Source organism: Staurois parvus, unplaced genomic scaffold, assembly GCF_062004578.1.
Source record: "Staurois parvus isolate SC_StPar_1 unplaced genomic scaffold, SC_StPar_1.0 ptg000149l, whole genome shotgun sequence".
In the NCBI taxonomy this organism is placed as follows: domain Eukaryota; kingdom Metazoa; phylum Chordata; class Amphibia; order Anura; family Ranidae; genus Staurois; species Staurois parvus.
In genome coordinates, this window is record NW_028317945.1 from 2,314,365 (window position 1) to 2,340,925 (window position 26,561).

Sequence of the window (26,561 nt, forward strand, 5' to 3'; positions counted from 1 at the left end):
TCAGGTGTATAATTTAAAATAAAATACTCCTTAAGAGCCAAAGAAATTTTGGATTTTATAGAAAGGTCAGAAAGTAAGGAATCATTCAGACGCCATGAGTATGGAGTATCAGGCAATCCGATATGTGTAATGGCTAACAGGATCATATGATATAGGATATACCCCTGTACAAATCATTAGAAACACCTCATCTGGAATATGCAGTTCAATTTTGGGCACCAATTCACAAAAAGAACACTGGGGAACTGGAGAAAGTACAGAGAAGGGCAACCAAACTGATAAGAGGCATGGAGGAGCTCAGCTATGAGGAAAGATTAGAGGAACTAAATGAATTCTCTCTTGAGAAGAGGGGCTTAAGCGGGGATATGATCAACATGTATAAATACATCAGTGGTTCATATAGTGAACTTGGTGTAGAGTTATTCACCTTGAGGTCATCACAGAGGACAAGGGGGCACTCTTTACATCTGGAGGAAAAGAAATTTAATCTCCAAACACAGAAAGGTTTCTTCACAGTGAGAGCTGTGAAAATATGGAATAGACTACCTCAAGAGTTGGTTTTGGTCAGCTCAGTGGATTGCTTTAACCACTTGCCTACCAGGCACTTATACCCCCTTCCTTACCAGGCCAATTTTCAGCTTTCAGCGCTGCCGCACTTTGATTGACAATTGCGCGGTCATGCAACATTGTACCCATATGAAATTTTGATCATTTTTTTCTCACAAATAGAGCTTTCTTTTGGTGGTATTTAATTGCCACTGGGCGCTTTACTTTTTGCGCTATAAATTAAAAAAAGTGCAAAAAATTTGAAAAAAAAAAAAAGTTTATTTGTTTCTTTTATAAAATTTTTCAAACAGGTATTTTTTCTCCTTCACTGATTTGCGTTGATGAGGCGGCACTGATGGGCACTGATAGGCGGCACTGATGGGCACTGATAGGCAGCACTAAAGGGCACTGATAGGCAGTACTAATGAGGTGGCACGGATAGGCGGCACTGATAGACAGCACTAATTAGGGGTCACGGATAGGCGGCACTGATATGCAGCACTGATAGGCGGCACTGATAGGTGACACTGATGATGGGTACTGATAGACAGCACTGACTGGCATCACTTCTGGGCACTGACTGGCGGCACTGACTGGCACAACCCCTGGGCACTGACTGGTGGCACTGACTGGCAGCACTGGTGGGTGGCACTGGTGGGTGGCACTGGTGGACAGCACTGGTGGGTGGGCACAGGTGGGTGGCACTGGTGGGCACAGGTGGGTGGCGCTGGTGGGCACAGGTGGGTGGGCACAGGTGGGTGGCACTGCTGGGCACATGTAGGTGGCACTGCTGGGCACAGGTAGGTGGCACTGCAGAGTGGCACAGGTGGGGGCACTGCTGGGCACAGGTGGGGGCACTGCTGGGCACAGGTGGGGGCACTGCTGGGAATGGGTGGGCGGGGCTAGTGGGCGCACAGCTGATCGGAACTTGCGGGGGTCACTGCTGGGCACCGATCATCAGGGCACTGATCATCAGTGCCCTGATGATCGGTGCCGATCCCCGCTCTGACAACTGCCGGTTCTCGGCAGTACTTTCCTCACGATCTGACAGCGTGAGGAAAGTGCAGCCGAGAACCGGCACTTGCATTTTCCTGTGATCAGCGTGTCATTGGACACCGCTGATCACGTGGTAAAAGGCCGGTGGGATCGGCCTTTCACCACATCTCGTGATCAGCTGTGTCCGTAGGACACAGCGATCACGGAGATCGCCGGGTGCGCGCCCCCTGGGGCGCGCAGGAGAGCGCGTTCTGGGAGGACGTCATATGACGTCCACTCAGAACTGGCCGGCCGCGGTGAAGCCGTCATTCGGCTATGCGCGGTCGGCAAGTGGTTAAAAAAGGCCTGGATTCTTTCTTTGATACACAGAATATAACTGGATACTAACATTTATAGGTAAAGTTGACCCAAGGAATATCCAATTGCCTCTCGGGGGATCAGGAAGGAATTTTTTCCCCTGCAGGAGCAAATTGTGTCATGCTTTGCATGTCGCCCTACACCAATATGGTGTAGGGCGAGGCGCATTCGTTGGTCTGGGTGAAGAATCAGCCTCAGGGAAGCCTCGTTTAACCACCTCCCTTCTGGCCGTTGTATATAAACAGCCGGACAGTGGCAGTGCAGGGTCGGGTGGCCGTTTATAAATGGCCTCCCCACCCCCTGCTTGTGCGCACTCCCTGGGAGCGTGCAGCACCGCGATCCGGTGCCCGCTGTGTCCCGAGGTGCGAGGTCCCGATCATGTGATCACTGATTGGCCAATCAGTGATCACATGCAGAGTAGTAAGCAAGAATGTAGCCAGAGAGGAGAAATAATTGCTTTTACAGCCTTTATGGGTGTAAAAGCAATCAGTGTAAAAAAAAAAAATCTTCATCACCCCCCACAAGTAGTACAGTGTCACCATGGTGACACTGTACTGCTAGGTTACAGTATGTTTAAAAAAACATAAATAATAATCTAAAAAAAAAAAATGTTTAAAAATTATAATTTTTGGTTAAAACTAATTTGGGTTATTTTTTTTTTTACTAAAAAGATAACGGAATGAATTTTGGCCAGGATTTATGAAATGTTATTTATTTGCAAAAGTTTATAAGAAAAACACTTTTTTTTTAATTTTTGGACTTTTTCATTTACATAGCAAAAAAAATTAAAATCCCAGTGGTGAATAAATACCACCATATAAAGCTTTATCCGTCTCAAAAAAATGCTAAAAAATTCATATGGGTACAGTGTTGCATGACCGCGCAATTGTCATTCAAAGTGTGATAGCACTGAAAGCTGAAAATTGGCCTGGACAGGTAGGGGGTAAAAGTGTCCGGAATTGAAGTGGTTAATTAGAATATCAAATTCTTCTTGCAGAGAGGTAGCTACATAAGGGAAAACCCCATCTATAACGAATTCTGGCTGAAACAAGCGTTGTTGTCACTAGCTGGCGAGATATCAGGAAAAATTTGAATTTTTGCTCCATCTAAGAAGATATTTTTGGTGTTTCTTGCCACTTTTAAGTATATCTTCTTTAATTAGAAAGTTCTTCATACAGAGAACCAGATTTCTAGGAGGTTTATCAGGTGGCGTTTTGGGGCGGAGAGCTCTGTGAATTCGATCACATATGAAGGCAGTAGGTTGCTGTTCAGGTGGTAATGATTTGAATAATTTAGTAGTGGCTGGCATTAAATCTGTAACTGTTTCCGGGATCCCGTGAATTCTTAGATTATTCTCCTGTTCCTATTATCAAGATCTTCAACTTGAGCTTGTACTAAAAGAAAGCCTATGAAAGGGATTCATGTTCTCTGCTGAGATCAGTATAAGCCAAGCTGAGTTCATCATGCTTCATCTCTAGCCTGTCAGTACGGCCCCCTAAAGCAGCCAACTCCTGTGATAGAGTGTTAGAGGTCTTATGCAGCTCTGATTGAAATTTAGCTGCAATTTTGTGGTACATATTCTCTAAACTCTTGTCAAGATCGTCTTTGATGAGAGAGTTAGAGTACTCACGATCCTGTAGAGCAGGGCTTGAAAAAGCCACTCGCCCGCTTGCCAAATGCAAGGAGAAATTCTCTAGCGGCAAGCATACAGTAGATGATGGAGTGGCTGCACTCCAAGCCTCATTGTGAAGCCGAGCTCCGGTTTCTGGCTTCTTCAGCACCGCCGCTGAGGGGAAAGGAGGAGAACCTGGGCAAGGTTGGGTGGGGCAACTGTTGGAGAGTAAGGTTTGTGCCTGGCTAGTAGGTCTAGACTCGAAATTTTAAGCCCTGCTGTAGAGTGTTTGTTATTTTAAGATCTGATGAATGATGCTGTTTTTTTTCCTTGAGGCAGGCTTGTACAGGATCTGAAGACTGAGGGGGTGATAGAAGAAGTGAAGTTATCAGTATGAAGCCCCTCTATTTTAGCAAGAATCCCAGCCGATGTGCAGAGCTAAGACAACTAGCTGCCGCTTTGTCCCATGCTGTTCATGCACCCCCCCAAAAGCAAATTTATGAGGATAAGGCAAAATTGTCATGATCTGAGAGACTATCATGCACAATCAGAGATCTTAAAAAGCAGATTTGTAGAAAAAGGATATAATGGGAGGATTTTGGATAATCTGATTCAACAGGTATCCACTATGGATAGAGAGAGTCTGATAACTTGATAGGTAGATAAGTCATATGACTCTATGTTTTGCCCCTTTATAACCAATTTCTCTATCCAGCACACACAGGTTAAGAACATTATTAAGAAACATTGGGGGATTCTGAAAGGGGATCCCATGTTTGCCAACTTACTACCTGAGAAACCAGAGGTGGCTTTTCGAAAGCCACCAACGCTAAGCGACAAGCTAGCTCCCAATGTAGTTAATCCTCCTAAGGAGATAACGTTGTTTGCTGAATTAAAAGGATTTGTTTTCCCTGCAATAAATGTATGATGTGCTGTTTTGAGGGCACCAGAAGGAATAGGATCTTTTCTTTTGAGTCCAATTTGACTGGTAAGAACTACTGTATGGATACTTTTTCACTTGCAATAGCATATATGTTGTTTATTTGCTGGAATAGCACTTTAAAAAGCAGTATATAGGGAGGACCACTAAAAGACTAAGGGACCGTTTACGAGAACATTTATACAATATAAAAAAAGAGCATTCCCTTTCAAAGCATTTTAGAGAGTGTCATAGTAAGGATCCTACTGGCATTAAGTTTGCAAGGATTGATATTCATTCCCATTGACGTGGATGTAATAAGCGTAGGTTGGAATCCATGTTAGAAACTCATTCCATACATGAGATGAGGTCCTTAACTCCACTAGGTCTCAATGTAGATATAGATATAAATTGTTTCATTGATACTAGTTGATTGACTTCCCTGTTAATAACAATTTTTTATTGTTTAAATTAACTTTTACGATGTATATCATATGTATTGTATTGGGTGCTTTTCTAAATAGCCTGCTTGTTGTTTGGTTTAATACATTTTAAAAGTTTTATATTTTGGGTTGATGACCTATAATTCTGGTTAATTAATTAGAAATGGTTTAAGTATAAGTTTATATTATTCTCTTTATTTGTTTCTTAGAGCTTGAACCTTTATTCGGTTGTTTATTTTTACAACGTCCTTTGCTTTAGGCTTTGGCTCAATGGTGTGATCCATTTGATCTACAGAAAATAGCATACGCTAGTTCCCGCAAGGCTCTTTAAGGAGGCAACGTACGACATCAGCAGTAGGCGTATCCCCTGAAGACGTGCTGGTGCACGAAACGCATTGGGAGGGGCCTTACGTGCTGATGTCATGCCACCGTATCCTGTGTTTGGAACGGCAGCCACCTGAGTAAGTTTGACTGCTGGCGGTTTGTATGTTTGTTCCACGTGGAGATTTTTTGGTTACTTATTGTTTTATTATTTTACACTTAATATAATCTGGGTATGGAACCCTCTCACCTGACCTTTAGCCTCTGTAGTGTAACAGGTAGTCTCTCAGTGGGCCTCCCCATTTTCTCTTGATCCCTCTGTTAAGGAGGGATGCCGATGACAGCACTAGGATCTGCCTGCCTGCAGGGTTGTCTAGCTTGCTTGTTAGCAATACCAGTGGTCTGCAGTTCCTCTTCACTTCTCCACTCTGAGGTCTGACCCAGCCCAAATCTCCAAAGTCTCACATAGCCTTCTCCACAAACACACGTCCTCCGCATCTCACCATTCAATTTCCTTCCGTAAAGTTCCAGGGCTTCTTGGTATATACAGTATGCTCCTACTCCTTTGCCAGCTCTTCTGGGAAATGTAGTCTGTTCACTCCTTGTCTGAGTGCAGAAGTCCTGCTACCAGCATACTGGTTCAACAAGGCTTTCCTTTAATAGAGTCTGCATAACTGAACCGCAGAACACTGTCATCTTGTGTTCACTTAACATCCTGCAACCAGTATTAGTGCAGGGTGTTAGAGTACCATGGTTTGTAGACGCTATAACTTTCACGCAAACCAATCAATATACACTTATTGGGATTTTATTAACAAAAACCTGTAGCAGAATACATTTTGGCCAAGCTTTATAAACAATGTTTATAAAGCTTGGCCAATGTATTTATTTACAGTATATCGCTAAAAATAAAAAAAAAACCCAGTGGTGATCAAACACCACCAAAAAAAAGCTCTATTTGTGTGAAAAAAATTATATAAATTTTGTTTGGATACAACATTGCATTACCAGTTAAAGTAGTGCAGTGCAAAAGTGGCTGCAGTCTTCATAGTACTCAGTCTTCCCGGGACTGAAATTGAGCTCTGCAGTCACTTTTGCAGCAGTTGCTTTATTACGCGTATGCTTATCAGACGACGTTTTCAGGGAAACTGTATATGCCATCATAACCTTTAATACTGTACCTCGTGACAACGCAAATGAGTTGGCAACTTCAGTCACAGAGGCACCAGCTAAGCAGGCACCAATAATTTGCCCTCTTTGAAGCTCAGTAAGCTCTGATATGACTCCGTATTACTAGCAGCACACACAGTCATTGATGAAAGTGAGGCTTCCCACCTGTTAGCTAGGTGTCTCATCACACAGCAGAAGAAACATGTTGTCACTTTCACACCTGCAAATCATGGGGTGTTTCCATTTTTTTGTCTAACCCCTGTATATACTGTATTTGCACATACAGTAGGATATCACAGGGGTTTTTAGAGTAAGTTCTGTGAGCCACTAAGTTTGTAGACGCTATAACTTTCACGCAAACCAATCAATATACACTTATTGGGATTTTATGAACAAAAACATGTAGCAGAATACATTTTGGCCGAACTTTATGATGAAATTTGATTTTTAAAACATTTTTTCTTATTGGATATGTTTTATAGCAGAAAATGAAATATATATATAGTTTTTTTTTTCAAAAAAATGTTGACAAGGAAAGGTAAATACATTTGTTTTTGTGTTCTTTATTTTACAGTTACTCTGTTTCCTTGTGGGTATCTGACCTTTGATCAGACTTCGCCCCTGCTAGTGTCAGGCACAGGGATCAGTGGGGGGATTATATATAGATTTTTGACACATTTGATTTACACACAAACAGCTTTGACTTTTATCTGCAGTAATGAATGTGTCAAGATCACAGAACTTGCTCAGTCTAAAAATATGTAAGAATGTGGCATACATCATCTTAGATTTAGCACAATACCTGGGGGTTACAAGGTTTCTTGCTAAACAAAAAATATATATATATTGCTGTTTATTTTGCAGTGTGCATTTCTTACTCATCCCTAGGTGCACAATAAATAATTCTAGGAATATTTACTTGTAGGGATTATTCCCAAATGCCTGTTTCAATCTGCACGTTATTCAGTTTTGCTGCAATGCACGGATTTCTCCAGTAGGGCGTGCTCAGAGGCTTGTTATTAGAGATGAGCGAATCGAAGTATCCGAAGTGGAATTCGAGTCGAATATCGGAAAAATTTCGATTCGTGCCGAATCCGAAAAATAGCCTAATTCGGACGCGCGAATCGAAATTTTTCAGAAAATGGCGGCTGACATGTGCGGCGACGGAGCGGGGATGTCTGGGAAGGCGCGCAGACAAGGCGCGCTGACCCATAATGCATTCCTCAACTACATGTGATCGCATCAGCCAATCAGCAGCCAGCCAGCCAGCACTGTGTAATGGTCGAGCTATAAATAGCGGCCATTTTGGAATTCTTCATTTGCCTGCAGTTATTGAACAGAGGCAGACCGCTCTGTACTAGGGACAGGGACAGAGTTAGGGCCACAGAAACGATAATTGGGGACAGAGAAAAGTTACTTAGGGACAGAGAACCATTACTCAGGGACACAGACTTGTTAATGAGGGCCACAGAATCGTTATTTAGGGACAAAGAAACGCTAGTTAGGGCCACAGAATTCATACTCAGGGACAGACAGAATTGTTACTCAGTGCCAGAGAATTGTTACTTAGGGCCACAGAAACGTTATTAGGGCCACAGAATTTTTACTCAGGGACAGACAGAATTGTGACTGAGTGCCAGAGAATTGTTACTCAGGGACAGACAGAATTGTTACTGAGTGCCAGAGAATTGTTACTTAGGGCCACAGAAACTTTAATTAGGGCCACAGAATTTTTACTCAGGGACAGACAGAATTGTTACTGAGTGCCAGAGAATTGTTACTCAGGGACAGACAGAATTGTTACTGAGTGCCAGAGAATTGTTACTTAGGGCCACAGAAACTTTACTTAGGGCCACAGAATTTTTACTCAGGGACAGACAGAATTGTTACTGAGTGCCAGAGAATTGTTACTCAGGGACAGACAGAATTGTTACTGAGTGCCAGAGAATTGTTACTCAGGGCCCCAGAAACTTTACTTAGGGCCACAGAATTTTTACTCAGGGACAGACAGAATTGTTACTGAGTGCCAGAGAATTGTTACTCAGGGACAGACAGAATTGTTACTGAGTGCCAGAGAATTGTTACTTAGGGCCACAGAAACTTTACTTAGGGCCACAGAATTGTTACTCGCACAGACACAGAATTGTTACTCGCACAGACACAGAATTGTTACTGAAGGCCACAGAACTGTTACTTAGGGCCACAGAATTGTTACTCGCACAGACACAGAATTGTTACTCGCACAGACACAGAACTGTTACTGAGGGCCACAGAACTGTTACTTAGGGCCACAGAATTGTTACTCGCACAGACACAGAATTGTTACTCAGGGCCACAGAACTGTTACTTAGGGACAAAGAAAAGCTAGTTAGGGCCACAGAATTCATACTCAGGGACAGACAGAATTGTTACGGAGTGCCAGAGAATTGTTACTCAGGGCCACAGAAACTTTACTTAGGGCCACAGAATTTTTACTCAGGGACAGACAGAATTGTTACTGAGTGCCAGAGAATTGTTACTCAGGGACAGACAGAATTGTTACGGAGTGCCAGAGAATTGTTACTCAGGGCCACAGAAACTTTACTTAGGGCCACAGAATTGTTACTCGCACAGACACAGAATTGTTACTCGCACAGACACAGAACTGTTACTGAGGGCCACAGAAACTTTACTTAGGGCCACAGAATTGTTACTCGCACAGACACAGAATTGTTACTCGCACAGACACAGAACTGTTACTGAGGGCCACAGAACTGTTACTTAGGGCCACAGAATTGTTACTCGCACAGACACAGAATTGTTACTCAGGGCCACAGAACTGTTACTTAGGGACAAAGAAACGCTAGTTAGGGCCACAGAATTCATACTCAGGGACAGACAGAATTGTTACGGAGTGCCAGAGAATTGTTACTCAGGGCCACAGAAACTTTACTTAGGGCCACAGAATTTTTACTCAGGGACAGACAGAATTGTTACTGAGTGCCAGAGAATTGTTACTCAGGGACAGACAGAATTGTTACTGAGTGCCAGAGAATTGTTACTCAGGGCCACAGAAACTTTACTTAGGGCCACAGAATTTTTACTCAGGGACAGACAGAATTGTTACTGAGTGCCAGAGAATTGTTACTCAGGGACAGACAGAATTGTTACGGAGTGCCAGAGAATTGTTACTCAGGGACAGACAGAATTGTTACTGAGTGCCAGAGAATTGTTACTTAGGGCCACAGAAACTTTAATTAGGGCCACAGAATTTTTACTCAGGGACAGACAGAATTGTTACTGAGTGCCAGAGAATTGTTACTCAGGGACAGACAGAATTGTTACTGAGTGCCAGAGAATTGTTACTTAGGGCCACAGAAACTTTACTTAGGGCCACAGAATTGTTACTCGCACAGACACAGAATTGTTACTCGCACAGACACAGAATTGTTACTGAAGGCCACAGAACTGTTACTTAGGGCCACAGAATTGTTACTCGCACAGACACAGAATTGTTACTCGCACAGACACAGAACTGTTACTGAGGGCCACAGAACTGTTACTTAGGGCCACAGAATTGTTACTCGCACAGACACAGAATTGTTACTCAGGGCCACAGAACTGTTACTTAGGGACAAAGAAACGCTAGTTAGGGCCACAGAATTCATACTCAGGGACAGACAGAATTGTTACGGAGTGCCAGAGAATTGTTACTCAGGGCCACAGAAACTTTACTTAGGGCCACAGAATTTTTACTCAGGGACAGACAGAATTGTTACTGAGTGCCAGAGAATTGTTACTCAGGGACAGACAGAATTGTTACGGAGTGCCAGAGAATTGTTACTCAGGGCCACAGAAACTTTACTTAGGGCCACAGAATTTTTACTCAGGGACAGACAGAATTGTTACTGAGTGCCAGAGAATTGTTACTCAGGGACAGACAGAATTGTTACTGAGTGCCAGAGAATTGTTACTTAGGGCCACAGAAACTTTACTTAGGGCCACAGAATTGTTACTCGCACAGACACAGAATTGTTACTCGCACAGACACAGAACTGTTACTGAGGGCCACAGAAACTTTACTTAGGGCCACAGAATTGTTACTCGCACAGACACAGAATTGTTACTCGCACAGACACAGAACTGTTACTGAGGGCCACAGAACTGTTACTTAGGGCCACAGAATTGTTACTCGCACAGACACAGAATTGTTACTCAGGGCCACAGAACTGTTACTTAGGGACAAAGAAACGCTAGTTAGGGCCACAGAATTCATACTCAGGGACAGACAGAATTGTTACGGAGTGCCAGAGAATTGTTACTCAGGGCCACAGAAACTTTACTTAGGGCCACAGAATTTTTACTCAGGGACAGACAGAATTGTTACTGAGTGCCAGAGAATTGTTACTCAGGGACAGACAGAATTGTTACTGAGTGCCAGAGAATTGTTACTCAGGGCCACAGAAACTTTACTTAGGGCCACAGAATTTTTACTCAGGGACAGACAGAATTGTTACTGAGTGCCAGAGAATTGTTACTCAGGGACAGACAGAATTGTTACTGAGTGCCAGAGAATTGTTACTCAGGGCCACAGAAACTTTACTTAGGGCCACAGAATTTTTACTCAGGGACAGACAGAATTGTTACTGAGTGCCAGAGAATTGTTACTCAGGGACAGACAGAATTGTTACGGAGTGCCAGAGAATTGTTACTCAGGGACAGACAGAATTGTTACTGAGTGCCAGAGAATTGTTACTTAGGGCCACAGAAACTTTAATTAGGGCCACAGAATTTTTACTCAGGGACAGACAGAACTGTTACTGAGTGCCAGAGAATTGTTACTCAGGGACAGACAGAATTGTTACTGAGTGCCAGAGAATTGTTACTTAGGGCCACAGAAACTTTACTTAGGGCCACAGAATTGTTACTCGCACAGACACAGAATTGTTACTCGCACAGACACAGAATTGTTACTGAAGGCCACAGAACTGTTACTTAGGGCCACAGAATTGTTACTCGCACAGACACAGAATTGTTACTCGCACAGACACAGAATTGTTACTCAGGGACACAGAACTGTTACTGAGGGCCACAGAACTGTTACTTAGGGCCACAGAATTGTTACTCGCACAGACACAGAATTCTTACTCGCACAGACACAGAATTGTTACTCAGGGAAACAGAACTGTTACTGAGGGCCACAGAACTGTTACTTAGGGCCACAGAATTGTTTCTCGCACAGACACAGAATTGTTACTCGCACAGACACAGAATTGTTACTGAGGGTCACAGAACTGTTACTTGGGGCCACAGAAACGTTAATCAGGGACACAGAATTGTTACTGAGGGCCACAGAACTGTTACTTAGGGCCACAGAATTGTTACTCGCACAGACACAGAATTGTTACTCAGGGACACAGAATTGTTACTCAGGGACACATAATCGTTTAATTAAAGAGTATGTCAGACAACATGCAGAGGAGTGGCAGAGGAGGCAATGTTTTAGGAGCGAGCAGACGTGGCAGCAGAGGAAGGGGTCGAGGCAGCACTATTCGCAGCCAGAGGCCAGTGCTCCCGGTGTCATCCAGCGGTCGTGTCTCCACCGACAACCCTGCCGTCATCGATTGGTTGGCTCGGTCGTCTTCCTCTTCCCAGGTCACCTCTGACACCTACAGCCAACGGTCGGTGGGTACGTCAGACACAACCGTTAGTTGGCATGGCCCGGGACCAAACCCACTGAAATCACGTGTCCTCTACCTGCCCCTGTCCTTTGGTGTTCCCTCACCAAGCGAAGTATCGCATGCTGTGGGCTCAGCCCCACTGTACAGTGAGGAAGAGCTAACAGAGGGCGGTCAGGAACGGGGGGAGACATCCGCCTTTTCAGCAGCTAGGCGAAGAAGTAGTGGCGAGGAGAGTGGCCCGGTAGCCGGTCTAGAGACAGGTCTGTCTCCTGACCCAGACGCAGCCGAGGGGGCTAGTAGTGAGGCGGAGACCCTACTTGATGATGAGGAGGTTGATCGCACTTGGCAGCCTCGTCGTCATCAGGCAATTTCTTCCGCATCATCAGGAGAAGAGGGTGGCAGCTTGGCAGTGAGCGAAACAGTCGGTGGGTTGCCCAGGAGACAGCAGCAGGGTCGCAGCAGTGTCAGTGGAAGCAGTGTCAGTGGAGCCAAACGGCCACGGAGTAGAGCACCAGCTCCACTGCAGCCTACCACCACGGCCAGTAGTGGTGCCGGTGTGCACGGAGGAAGCAGCAGTCAGCCAGTGAGGAGTATCGGGGGCAAAGTTTCCTACTCGGCGGTGTGGCAATTTTTCGTCAAGCCGACCGAGGAAGTAAACGTAGCCGTATGTCGACTATGTGGCCAGAAAGTCAAGCGTGGCCAGGGGGCCCATGTTGGGACTATTTGGGCCATGTTGGGACAATGGGAGACCTCCCATTGCTGCTGTCTCCATCGCCACACTCTGCCATGTGCCACTTTCAGGTCTCCTCACACACTGCTGGTGTGTTGAATTTTTTGACATAGGGTGCTGGCAGATTACGGGCCTCCCATAGCTGCTGCCAGGCCCCTAATCTGCCATAGGCCCCTATATACCGCCTCCTCATGCTGCTGCCAGGTCCAGAGTCTCTCATGGGTCCCTGTACGGCCTCCCATTGCTGCTGTCTCCATCGCCACACTCTGCCATGTGCCACTTTCAGGTCTCCTCACACACTGCTGGTGTGTTGAATTTTTTGACATAGGGTGCTGGCAGATTACGGGCCTCCCATAGCTGCTGCCAGGCCCCTAATCTGCCATGGGCCCCTATATACCGCCTCCTCATGCTGCTGCCAGGTCCAGAGTCTGTCATGGGTCCCTGTACGGCCTCCCATTGCTGCTGTCTCCATCGCCACACTCTGCCATGTGCCACTTTCAGGTCTCCTCACACTGCTGGTGTGTAGAATTTTTTGACATAGGGTGCTGGCAGATTACGGGCCTCCTATAGCTGCTGCCAGGCCCCTAATCTGCCATAGGCCCCTATATACCGCCTCCTCATGCTGCTGCCAGGTCCAGAGTCTCTCATGGGTCCCTGTACGGCCTCCCATTGCTGCTGTCTCCATCGCCACACTCTGCCATGTGCCACTTTCAGGTCTCCTCACACTGCTGGTGTGTAGAATTTTTTGACATAGGGTGCTGGCAGATTACGGGCCTCCCATAGCTGCTGCCAGGCCCCTAATCTGCCATAGGCCCCTATATACCGCCTCCTCATGCTGCTGCCAGGTCCAGAGTCTCTCATGGGTCCCTGTACGGCCTCCCATTGCTGCTGTCTCCATCGCCACACTCTGCCATGTGCCACTTTCAGGTCTCCTCACACTGCTGGTGTGTAGAATTTTTTGACATAGGGTGCTGGCAGATTACGGGCTTCCTATAGCTGCTGCCAGGCCCCTAATCTGCCATAGGCCCCTATATACCGCCTCCTCATGCTGCTGCCAGGTCCAGAGTCTCTCATGGGTCCCTGTACGGCCTCCCATTGCTGCTGTCTCCATCGCCACACTCTGCCATGTGCCACTTTCAGGTCTCCTCACACACTGCTGGTGTGTTGAATTTTTTGACATAGGGTGCTGGCAGATTACGGGCCTCCCATAGCTGCTGCCAGGCCCCTAATCTGCCATAGGCCCCTATATACCGCCTCCTCATGCTGCTGCCAGGTCCAGAGTCTCTCATGGGTCCCTGTACGGCCTCCCATTGCTGCTGTCTCCATCGCCACACTCTGCCATGTGCCACTTTCAGGTCTCCTCACACACTGCTGGTGTGTTGAATTTTTTGACATAGGGTGCTGGCAGATTACGGGCCTCCCATTGCTGCTGCCAGGCCCCTAATCTGCCATAGGCCCCTATATACCGCCTCCTCATGCTGCTGCCAGGTCCAGAGTCTGTCATGGGTCCCTGTACGGCCTCCCATTGCTGCTGTCTCCATCGCCACACTCTGCCATGTGCCACTTTCAGGTCTCCTCACACTGCTGGTGTGTAGAATTTTTTGACATAGGGTGCTGGCAGATTACGGGCCTCCTATAGCTGCTGCCAGGCCCCTAATCTGCCATAGGCCCCTATATACCGCCTCATCATGCTGCTGCCAGGTCCAGAGTCTCTCATGGGTCCCTGTACGGCCTCCCATTGCTGCTGTCTCCATCGCCACACTCTGCCATGTGCCACTTTCAGGTCTCCTCACACACTGCTGGTGTGTTGAATTTTTTGACATAGGGTGCTGGCAGATTACGGGCCTCCTATAGCTGCTGCCAGGCCTCTAATCTGCCATAGGCCCCTATATACCGCATCCTCATGCTGCTGCCAGGTCCAGAGTCTCTCATGGGTCCCTGTACGGCCTCCCATTGCTGCTGTCTCCATCGCCACACTCTGCCATGTGCCACTTTCAGGTCTCCTCACACTGCTGGTGTGTAGAATTTTTTGACATAGGGTGCTGGCAGATTACGGGCCTCCCATAGCTGCTGCCAGGCCCCTAATCTGCCATAGGCCCCTATATACCGCCTCCTCATGCTGCTGCCAGGTCCAGAGTCTGTCATGGGTCCCTGTACGGCCTCCCATTGCTGCTGTCTCCATCGCCACACTCTGCCATGTGCCACTTTCAGGTCTCCTCACACTGCTGGTGTGTAGAATTTTTTGACATAGGGTGCTGGCAGATTACGGGCCTCCTATAGCTGCTGCCAGGCCCCTAATCTGCCATAGGCCCCTATATACCGCCTCCTCATGCTGCTGCCAGGTCCAGAGTCTCTCATGGGTCCCTGTACGGCCTCCCATTGCTGCTGTCTCCATCGCCACACTCTGCCATGTGCCACTTTCAGGTCTCCTCACACTGCTGGTGTGTTCAATTTTTTGACATAGGGTGCTGGCAGATTACGGGCCTCCCATAGCTGCTGCCAGGCCCCTAATCTGCCATGGGCCCCTATACCGCCTCTTCATGCTGCTGCCAGGTCCACAGTCTCTCATGCCATGTGCCACTTTCAGGTCTCCTCACACTGCTGGTGTGTTGAATTTTTTGACATAGGGTGCTGGCAGATTACGGGCCTCCCATAGCTGCTGCCAGGCCCCTAATCTGCCATGGGCCCCTATACCGCCTCCTCATGCTGCTGCCAAGTCCAGAGTGTGTCATGGGTCCCTGTACGGCCTCCCATTGCTGCTGTCTCCATAGCCACACTCTGCCATGTGCCACTTTCAGGTCTCCTCACACTGCTGGTGTGTTGAATTTTTTGACATAGGGTGCTGGCAGATTACGGGCCTCCCATTGCTGCTGCCAGGCACGTAATCTGCCATGGGCCCCCGTACCGACTCCTCATGCTGTGACGTTGCAACAAGGTGGAATTCAACCCTACATATGTTAGACCGCCTTTACGAACAGCGAAAGGCCATCACCGATTTCCTGATGTTAAAAGCGGATAAAGGTACTCCCTGTGTAACTTAGATGTCAGCCATTGGCAGCTCATGCGTGACACCTGCGCTTGCTCAGGCCCTTTGAGGAGGCCACGCTATTCGTGAGTCGGCAGGACTATGGGATGAACGACGTCATTCCTCTGTTGCACGTCCTGGAACAAATGCTGTTAACAATGGCTGGTCAGGGTGCGGTAGACGTGGCGCACAGATCTCAACGCCACATGACCCCTGTGGGGGCAGGACAGGAAGAAGAGGAGTCCCAATATTTATGGACCTGACTGTATGAGGAAAGATTAGAGGAACTGAATTTATTCTCTCTTGAGAAGAGGAGAATAAGGGGGGATTTGATCAACATGCATAAATACATCAGTAGTTCATATTATGAACTTGGCGCACAATTATTCACCTTGAGGTCATCACAGAGGACAAGGGGCACTCTTTACGTCTGGAGGAAAAGAAATCTAATCTCCAAATATGGAAAGGTTTCTTCACAGTAAGAGCTGTGAAAAGGTGGAATAGTTGGTTCTGAGTTGGTTCTGGCCAGCTCAGTGAATTGCATTAAAAAAGGACTGAGCAATTGCCAGTTAAAGTAGCACAGTGCTAAATAGCAAAAAATGTCCTGATCAGGAAGGGGGTAAAACCTTCCGGAGACCTGCAAGGGGCTGGACGGGTTTTGGTCTCAGGTTTAGAAGACCAATAAGCTGCTTACTGATTTTGATCTGGGCTCGGACCCCGCCAGGTTCCTTCTGCATCACTCTGATCTCCCAAAATATAGATATAAAAATCTATGCTTATTCACTTGTTAAATGCAGCAATGGCCTGTATAGTGGTTATGGAAGCATTTCTGGCCATGGCTATCTTGAGTAGGGGCAGATGATTCATGTAGCATTTACTCCCTGGAATCCATCTGCCCTTGGCTCAGGCATGCAGGCAGAAGGGTGTGAGAACTCCTCCTCCCCATTTCCTCTCCTGAAGACTCCTGGGATGTATGACATTATTTGCCTAGGCCAGAAACCAGGAAGTAACTGAAAATGTGATGCATGTAAATATAATATACTTTCCTATCTGAAAATGTAAAGAAAAAGTTTGAAGCATGTAAATATAATATGCCTTCCTATATATGTATATATAATATACTTTCCTATCTATTTACTAATGCTAGTAGTATAAGGATTACAAATAATCAATGTTGATTGAAAGAGTGACGTTCCACTTTAAGATTGCTGCTTGTCTGCTGGCAATCTCTTTCCACAACTTCCTTGATTCCCTGCATGATTTGCAGCCTCCCCTCTCTTTACCTTGCTGCCTGTAGCAGTGATTCCTATACCGACTCTGCCTCCTGAAACTCCTTCTCTGTAACTCAGACGGCAGGCTCTGTGAAAAGTGTGACACAGCAATACCTATTTAAAGGGCATAGTGAATAGGTGTTGCATAATTCAAGAAAAAAAACAAATGGTGAGGAAGCAACATATAACCTCCTCACCAACTGTCAATGCCTCTGAAAGGTTATCTGAGAGTATATTGCTTTTTGGAGGAGTGCCAGTCCTTGCCACAAGTGTAAATGAGCCCATAAGATTTTTCTTCCCTTTATTTTCACCTGGTAGTTCAGCCAATATCTTATTTTTCAACTTCCTTTAAACAGACCAAGCTGTGCAGAGTTAGAGGGTTGAGACAAACCATTTAACGCTGACAATGATCAACTTATAATGTATTCATATAAAAAACTTTATTTAAAAAGGAAAAAAAAACTGCTGCTGTAACTGCATAAAAGTGTTAGCTGGAGTTCTGCTCAATGTGTTTGTCAAGTTCATCTAAATCCTCTTGTACATCCAACACCACTGTCTTCCCAGACTGACTGATGTCCAAATGTGGCTCTGTGGCTCCTCCAGTGGAAGATAGGAAGTGTGTTAATGGCAGGATCACTAGGTGACAATAAAGGAAAAAAAGCCTAAAGAAAGGAATTCTAATGCAACTACCACATTTAAGGATTGGTAAGCTGCAATATATACAATTTTTATTTTTGGTTTAATATAACTTTAACTGAGTTAACAGATCAACAAAGCAAGGACACATATTACTAGATTACATGAACAATTTCAGATTGTCTGGGATGATTTTGATTCTACAGGTAAATATATCAGATATTTACAGATTTAATCTAATTCTTGTTCACTCATCCTTTTTTTCTGCAGGTACCTAGCCATCCGCTACCCACTGAAATCCAGAGACCTCCGAACCTCTAGGAATGCCCTTGCAGCTATTGCGGTTATATGGACCCTTTCTATCCTATTTGCTGGCCCTTACTTGAGCTACTACCATATAATTCTCTATAATCAAGTACCTATCTGTATTCCTAACTGGGAGGATCGTAAGAGGAAGATAATGGATGTTTCTACTTTTGTTTTTGGCTACCTGCTCCCTGTGCTTATTCTTGGTCTCTCCTATGCTAGAACCATCTGCTTTCTGTGGACTTCAGTGGACCCTGTAAAGACGGTGTCTGAATCCAGAAAAGCCAAGCACAAAGTAACCAAAATGATTATCATAGTGGCTGTGCTGTTCTGTATTTGCTGGCTGCCCCATCACTTAGTCATTCTTTGCTTCTGGTTTGGACATTTTCCCTTCAATAGAGCCACATATGCTTTCCGCCTGGTATCTCATTGCATGTCCTATGCTAATTCTTGCCTCAATCCAATTGTGTATGCTCTTATCTCTAAGCACTTCCGTAAGAGATTTAAACAAGTTTTTACATGTATACTGACTCAGAAACGTGCACGCAACAAGGTTCATGCGGTGCAAACTGCCAATACTGTAGCTGGTTTCTATGCTGGACACACAGAGGTAACCCAGGTTCAAGAGGAGACAGCTCGTGGTGGAAGAGTAGCAAGAGATGAAGTTATTGAGGGTCTTAGTTCAGAAGAGTCAACAAACCACAGGGTAGTTGGTGGAAGCTGGGGAACACGGCTGCCCAAGGCTGTTGGCTTTAAAGCACAAACTACATAGACTTGAGAAGAAAAAAAGAATACCAAATGGAGTCTCACAAGCAGCATCACAGAAGGAGTAAACAAAGCTCTGCTGGTAGCTGATCCTAACTCATCTACAATTGTAGACTAAAGGATTATATAGCTTCTTTATGTACCTCTCTCAACACCGCTTATATTGTATCTGCTTTGGATAAGATCTGACATGAATGCATAGGGTGCTGGTCTACATAAAAGAATATTTGGGGAATGTTTGTCTCAGAAAAAGCCAAGATACTTTTTTCTGTGCATTACATTTTTTATTCTTTATTTTAAGTCTTTTTGTTGGGACCCCAATTAATGAGATGCAGATGTAACTATATTACTCATGGACTAAATAATGCTGCTATAATTATATCCAAACCATCAGGTTTCAGAAAGGCCTGTCTCCTCTTTCTTGTCTAAATGTGCTAAATGTAAACAAATACACGGTTTTCATGCCATAGACAAACCACAAACAAAGATTTCAGGTGAATTAGCAGTAGAGAGAAATATGATTTTATTAGTTAGACAAATAATATAAGTTACTGAAGGCCATTGGACACCAAGGGGTTTATTTACTAAAGCTGGAGAGTCCAAAATCAGACTCCCTTCTGCATAGAAACCAATCAGCTTCTAACCTCAGCTTGTTCAATGAAGCTTTGGCAATGAAACTTGGAAGCTGATTGGTTTCTATGCAGAAGGGAGTCTGATTTTGGACTCTCCAGCTTTAGTAAATAAACCCCCAATTGTCTAATACTTGGCAATTTTGACAATTCTGAGCTGTGATCACAACTAAATAAAAGGTGTAACTATAGGTGTAGCAAACAATGCTACTGTTGTAATCAGAAGGATGGATGTTTTAGCAATGTCTGTTTGGAGATTGCTGGTACATTGGAGAACCAGTGGTTTCTGACTTGGTGGGAATGCACAACATATCATTACACCTCTGACTGAAGCAAACATTTAAGAAACCATCAATGAGTGATAGAAATACTTGGTATAAAATATTAGGTGATTTCTACTGTCCAATTAGATTAGTGCAGAGTGAAATAGGGGATGGTGGGCAGAAACACTAAGGGCAGCAAGTAACACAGGGGATCAATTTACCCAGAAACATTGGTTTCTGTACAGACTTTGTAAACTTTTTTTCACACAGAAGTGTTTGTTGGTGCTGGCAGTGAGAAGGGTAAGCATTTCATTTAATTTCAATTCTTTGCAGGTAAAGCTTTTATTCTAGCATTTGTTTTTGCAACAAAGTTGTTTAAGGCAAGTCAAATATGAAGTTTAAAGTGTACAGTATGTGCAATGAAAATAAAGAAAATGGTTTATTGAAAAGAAAATGGAGAAAGTCTGCCCATACTACAATACATGTAAACTAGAGCACTATATGGTCTGCACATTGCCTAGAGTGATCTTACATTAAACGTTTCTATGTGTGGCCAATATAATGCAGATATTTTCTTTAATCTCAAGTGAGGTTATAAGCCCATCCGAATAAATGCTCAAATAAAATGATACTGTAAATAAAATATATTTTTAGAGCATTGTATAGCTGATACCGTTGGAAATATATTTTCTATGTATTATTGCATTGTGTAGCCAAGTCTAAACACAGTTCTCATCTAAGATGTTTCATATTTCTTATGTACAATACAAGAGAATACAAGGTGGTCAAATCTGATTATTCAAGAAGATGGAGATGAATATGTAATAGGAGGACCATGATGAAATTCTGGTTCTAAACCCAGAAGGTTTTTTTACCTTAGTGCATTACCTGCATTAAGGTAAAAAAAACCTTTTAGTTTCTCCCCCCACCCCCCTTCATAAATTCTTACCTGAGTCTTGTATCAATCCAGTGTTGTGCCCATCTGCAGCTCTGGTTATCTCTCTACTATCTCACAGGCTCAGAGTCAGCAGTGGGTGCTATTTGGCTTCTGCAGCTGTAAATCAAATGCTGTGAGAAAGTAGTGGGGACAGGGCCAATCCACACCAATGTGGACTTGTGGAAGCTGCTGCCTCTGGGGGAGCACCGAGAAGAGGAAGAGCAAACAGTGCCAGGGAAACCCCAGAAGAGGAAGTTTGGGATGCTATGTGCAATTCCATTGCACAAACCAGGTAAGTATAACATGTTTGTTATTTTGTTTTTTTAAATAATGCCTTTACAATCACTTTAATTACAGCATGAGCATATCCACTTTTCAATACATTTGAGGAAGGTTGTAACAATTCACATCCTTCCTCAAATGTTGTATTGAAAAGCGGATATTCTCATGCTGTAATTAAAGTCAATGGTAAGGGTTCTTCCCTTGGCAATTCACTCCATGGGTCAAATAATTTTGTGGATAACAGCCTCAAAATGTATTATTGGCATTCTGCTCAAGCTCTGGTTTTTATCTCTCATTTGCAGCTGGAGGGGAAACTACTTTACCCATGTTTGATACGATAGACAACAAGCTGCAATGTCATTACCAGGTTCCTCAAATTTTCCTTCTAAATGTAATTTCTACCTATCTCAATTTGCATTGTGATCTTTCTATAAAATATTCATCTACCATCTACCTTGTACCTTATAGTGAATCTGTTGCTGGGTGTTGAACCTTAAAATATGTAATTATTTTAAAGATGCTGTAAATGAGCCTTAAAACAAGCCCTCACTTGACCTATATATCTGCAGGTACTGTATAACAGTTGATCCTCAAAATTCATAACACAATATCACATTTCAAGGCTGGATAATATATTGTTCTTCCTATTTACTTATGTGTAAGCACTGTTTTTGTACTTTATATACTAACATACAATGCTCAGCAGTAATAATGAGATGTAATGCTGCTGAGTCTATCATGGTTATTATAGCAGCTGGGGGCTTCATGGGTAACATAGAATATATTGGATTACTGTGTGTACATTGGTAATCCTCCTTTCACTCCCCCTACTCATATAAGTCTTAGATCTTTCATTTATTTTCCAATGTATTGATTTATTGCTATTGAAACGAGAAAGCCTTCTGGATACAAACCCTCTTAACTGCAGTATAGAGCCTGCATGAAGATATTAAATTCTCTCTCTCTCTCTCTCTCTCTCTCTCTCTCTCTCTCTCTCGACTGTGTCAAACTCTTTTGCAAAATCCAAGTATATTATATTTACAGCCACAAATTCATCTACATTTTTGCTTACCTCCTCATAAAAAAAATCTATTTATTTGCTAACTTCTGTCTTTTATGAATCCATGTTGTCTGTTGCTTAAAACATTTTTTTCTAGCAAAAAGTCATCTATGTAGTCTATGAGCCCTGGTTCACTCTTGTCCGCACCTGTTCCCACTCCTGCAATCAGCCAGCAGCGGGATTATGGGTGCACGCACCTTTTTTTTTGGGTGAAACGCGGCCTGCGTTAGTGTGAACCTAGGCTGAAACTCTCTAGTATCTTCTCATCTATAGAAATTAAACTAATAGGTCTCTAGTTACTTGGTAAAGACTTTGATCCTGTTTTAAATATAGGTACCATGTTGCCCTTACGTCAATCCAGTGGTACTATGCCAGACATTAGAGTCCCAGAAAATTAAAAGCAATGGCTTTGAAATTACAAAGCTCAATTCTTTTATGGCATGTAGGTGTCTGCTATCTGGTCCAGGTACATTTAAGCAATGTTTAGCATATTGTAATTGCCAAATGTAAATGCAATAGTGGTTCAACTTGTAAAGGATCAATGGTAACATAAAAATAAGCACATAAAAAAAAAGCTGTAATATAATTTATATTTATCATAAAGTGATTAGTTTACACATTTATATTGCAAAGATGCAATGTTAGTACATCAACAGTATATTTACAGATGCAAAAATGTAGCAAAATTACGGACGTAACTGAAAATTCATATAAAATAGACAGATGTTTTAGCATGCCCGACAATAGCATGAGATGGAAAACCAGAAATTAGGATACACTCAAATAGCAGGGACATACAGGTACAGAATTTAATGGGAAAGATACCACACAAATGCATTGGGATACACTTTTTTCAGGTGTATCCTCCTTCATATAGAGTTTTGCATGTTCTATAGAGGCTCTTGTGACTTTTTAAGTGCAGCTCCTTCCCCTGCCTGGCTGCTCTAATGCAGGTCCTGGTGTCTGAGACTGTATCACTTTTATTCCATGACTCCCATCTCTGCCATCCCCAAAATGGAGTCATTTTGACTTATGCCAACCAGCTTGGGCAGACATTATGAGGTTGGAAGGTGGAATGACATTACTGAGACCGTATAATAAAAACATTTTAAAAATGCATCAAAACATAGAGGAACTCTTTTTTTCTTTCTTTTTGATTTCAGAGAACATAAGCTTGTCAGACAGTAGAAAGCCAAAAGGGGAAGGATAGAATAAATAAATAGACAAACACCACATAAATGTAAAATAAAAAATGCAAAATAGACAATACAATAAAGACCCCAGTGAAAACTTGGACTATAAAATCACGTGGATGTAGTGGATCAGAGCCAGCTGACAAGAGGGTGCCCTTGTGGTAAACAAAGAACAGGAATATTATTACATAACATTTATATTAATGCTGAACTCCAGACAAACAGATATACAGATGAAATACATATATGGAAGTTTTTTACCTTCCAAAGAATTTGTATTTCTGTCTATCCAGCACTGCTTTGTACTTGGGGGTACTCTTTATGTCTGGAGGAAAAGAGATTTAACCTCCACATATGAAAAGGCTTCTTCACAGTAAGAGCTGTGAAAATGCGGAATAGACTCCTTAAAGAGCTGGTTCTGGCCAGCTCCACAGATAGTTTCAAAAAGGCCTGGAAACATTCCTAAATGTACAAAGTATAACTGGATATTAATATTTAGAGCTAATAACACCAAGAGTAGTTGATTCAGGGAATATCCGATTGTCAAATTCAGTGTGACAGTGCTAGGCCCTGCCACTGGATAAATGGAGTTGGAAATGACACAGGATTCTCAAAGCTAAAGTTTGAGAAGCTCCAGAGTAATTGTTAGGAGTGGAGAAAACTGCTTTCTTTGTGTTTTGTAATCCCATATCAGGGACTGGAGCTTGAAGGCTTCAAAGTGTGTTGGGTGGGGACGAAGCCTTCAAAGCTGTGTCCGGGTGTTGCTGGAGACACGCAAGCTTGTTGAAATATAGAGGTGTGTTCCAGCCAAGAGAGGCAATCTACTTGGGAGACAAAACTCTATATTAGAGAGATTCCCTTAACTTCAGGACTGGAAAAAGTGAGACAGCTGAGCAAAGTCAGCATATCTGATAGAGCTGAGAGAACAAGCAAGTCTAGGGGACTGGGGATGGTGAGGAAGGGGGTGTGGTATGTCTCAGAAGAATGAGAAATCCTGGAGTGCAAAGAGAACCCTATCTAGAAGTCTGGAGTGCATCCGTCCAGCAATGTATTAAATCAAGGTTGAATGAGTCAGGAGAGCCAGAGATCTGGGTGTTACAGTCGGAAGGACTAGTAAAGAGAGCAGTGGTGCTGTTGAAATGAGAACCGAGTGGCTTAGCTTTTTTGCTGGTGAAAAGTCCCCTGCATGGGCAACCTGACGTATCAACTTGATCTTCTCCTTTTTCAATAAAAAAAAAAAAACATAGTTCAGACTAATATGGACTTCACTAATATGCATTTGCCACTGAAATAAAAAATGCCTTTCCACCCTTCTATTGAGATCTCTCAATATCACTACAATCAGCGCTCTCTCTCTTCTTCAGTGGAAGCTCAAGGTTAATAGTTTCAGATCTCAAACCATACACTCAATTGACCAGTAACCCAATCTGACAATATTTCACTCAGCATGCATATACTAAAAAACATAATAACAATCGTCTGTATAAAACATATAATACATTTAAAATATATAGCACCACTCATTGAGATCTGAAACGTTTAACCTTGAGCTTCCAGCTTGAGGGAGAGAGAGAGTGTTGATTGCAGTGATATTGAGGCATCTACCACTGAGCTAAACATCCTCCATATCAGGAACTGACACTTTTTAAAAAGTACATTTAATTTGTGTTCTTTATACCTGCCTGAAGTTCAGCTTAAAATTAGCGAACATTCTGACTATGACACAGCTGCTCTTTGCTCAGTAAGCGGTTTCACTTGTGTAGTGCTGATGATAATTTATAAAATTCACAATAACACGGTTCTAAAGGCTGAAGGTTTTTTAGTTTCATGCATTCTATGCATGCATAAACCTTCAGGGTGCAACTCCCTCCTCAGCCCCTCTAATACTTACCTGAGCCCATCTCGATCTAGCAATGTGCACTAGAGCAGCGGCTCTCCTGGGACCCCCTCTCCTCATTTGCTGTCAATCACAAGCAGTGAATAGGGAGCTGGGGCAGTACTGAGCCACACTATGTGTGTCCCAAAGACACAGAGATGGCTCTGGAGCGGGCACGCAGGAATGCCCCCTGAGCTAGCTGCTTGCTCCGCAAGGGGGAGGGGCCAGAAATGTCTACCCATCATCTATAGCTAAGATTTGTAAATGTTACTTTTAAATAGTTTTAATTGTGTTTATTTATTCACAAGCTTAATATAGAAAAGCCTAAAATGAGACATGTGCATGGAGGAAATTTTCATTTCATTTCAGATGCATTCATTAATTGAAAAATTTTTCTTCATCATATCATGTTATGTTGAACGGATTTGTTTTCCGAATTCGTTTCGCATCTTTGGCATTTGTTGTATATTTTCTTGGTCTGGTTGGATTTGAAAACAATATTGAAACTATTTAGAAGGATTCCATATTTTCAGCAGCAACGGAATAAAATTAACCACTTGCCCTCCAGAGTATTTACCTCCCTTAATGACCAGGCCCTCTTTTTGCTACTCGGCGCTGCACTAATTCAACTGATAACTGTGCGGTCATGCAATGCTGCACCTAAACAAAATTTATGTCCTTTTTTTTCACACCAATAGAGCTTTCTTTTGGTGGTAATTGATCATCTGTGCACTTTTTATTTTTGGTGCTATAAACAAAAAACATTTTGAAAATAAATTTTTTTTTTTTTAAAAATTATATGTTTTCATTTCTGTCATAAAAAATAACCAAAAAACTAAAATTCCATCATAAATTTAGGCCAAAATATAGCATCTACAAACTATGGTATAGATCAGTGATGGCGAACCTTTTTGAGCCCGAGTGCCCAAACTGCAACCCAAAACCAACTTATTTCTTTCAAAGTGCCAACACTGCAATGAAACCTGAATATCGAGCTTTTGGTTTAGAAAAAACAACTCGTACAGTAGTGCAAACTAATTAACAGTACAGGGATGACCAGAGACTGCGGACAGTACAGGGATGACCAGAGACTGCGGACACAGTACAGGGATGACCAGAGACTGCAGACACAGTACAGGGATGACCAGAGACTGCGGACACAGTACAGGAGATGACCAGAGACTGCAGACATAGTACAGGGATGACCAGAGACTGCGGACACAGTACAGGGATGACCAGAGACTGCGGACACAGTACAGGGATGACCAGAGACTGCAGATATAGTACAGGAGATGACCAGAGACTGCGGACACAGTACAGGGATGACCAGAGACTGCGGACACAGTACAGGGATGACCAGAGACTGCGGACACAGTACAGGGATGACCAGAGACTGCGGACACAGTACAGGGATGACCAGAGACTGCAGACACAGTACAGGGATGACCAGAGACTGCGGACACAGTACAGGGATGACCAGAGACTGCGGACACAGTACAGGAGATGACCAGAGACTGCGGACAGTACAGGAGATGACCAGAGACTGCGGACACAGTACAGGAGA

At 43.7% G+C, this 26,561-nt stretch overlaps 1 protein-coding gene across 2 annotated transcripts in view; it reads left to right on the forward strand.

The window, feature by feature from the left end:
• The window catches only part of GALR3 (galanin receptor 3), a 64,179-nt gene extending 42,207 nt beyond the window's left edge, over positions 1–21,972 (forward strand). For both annotated transcript variants that reach the window (XM_089674231.1, XM_089674230.1), the window contains exon 3: positions 17,957–21,972. In XM_089674231.1, coding sequence (XP_089530357.1) covers positions 17,957–18,764 — 808 coding nt within the window. In that variant the 3' untranslated portion in view covers positions 18,765–21,972. The remainder of the gene's footprint in view (positions 1–17,956) is intronic.
• Positions 21,973–26,561: the final 4,589 nt, after the last annotated feature.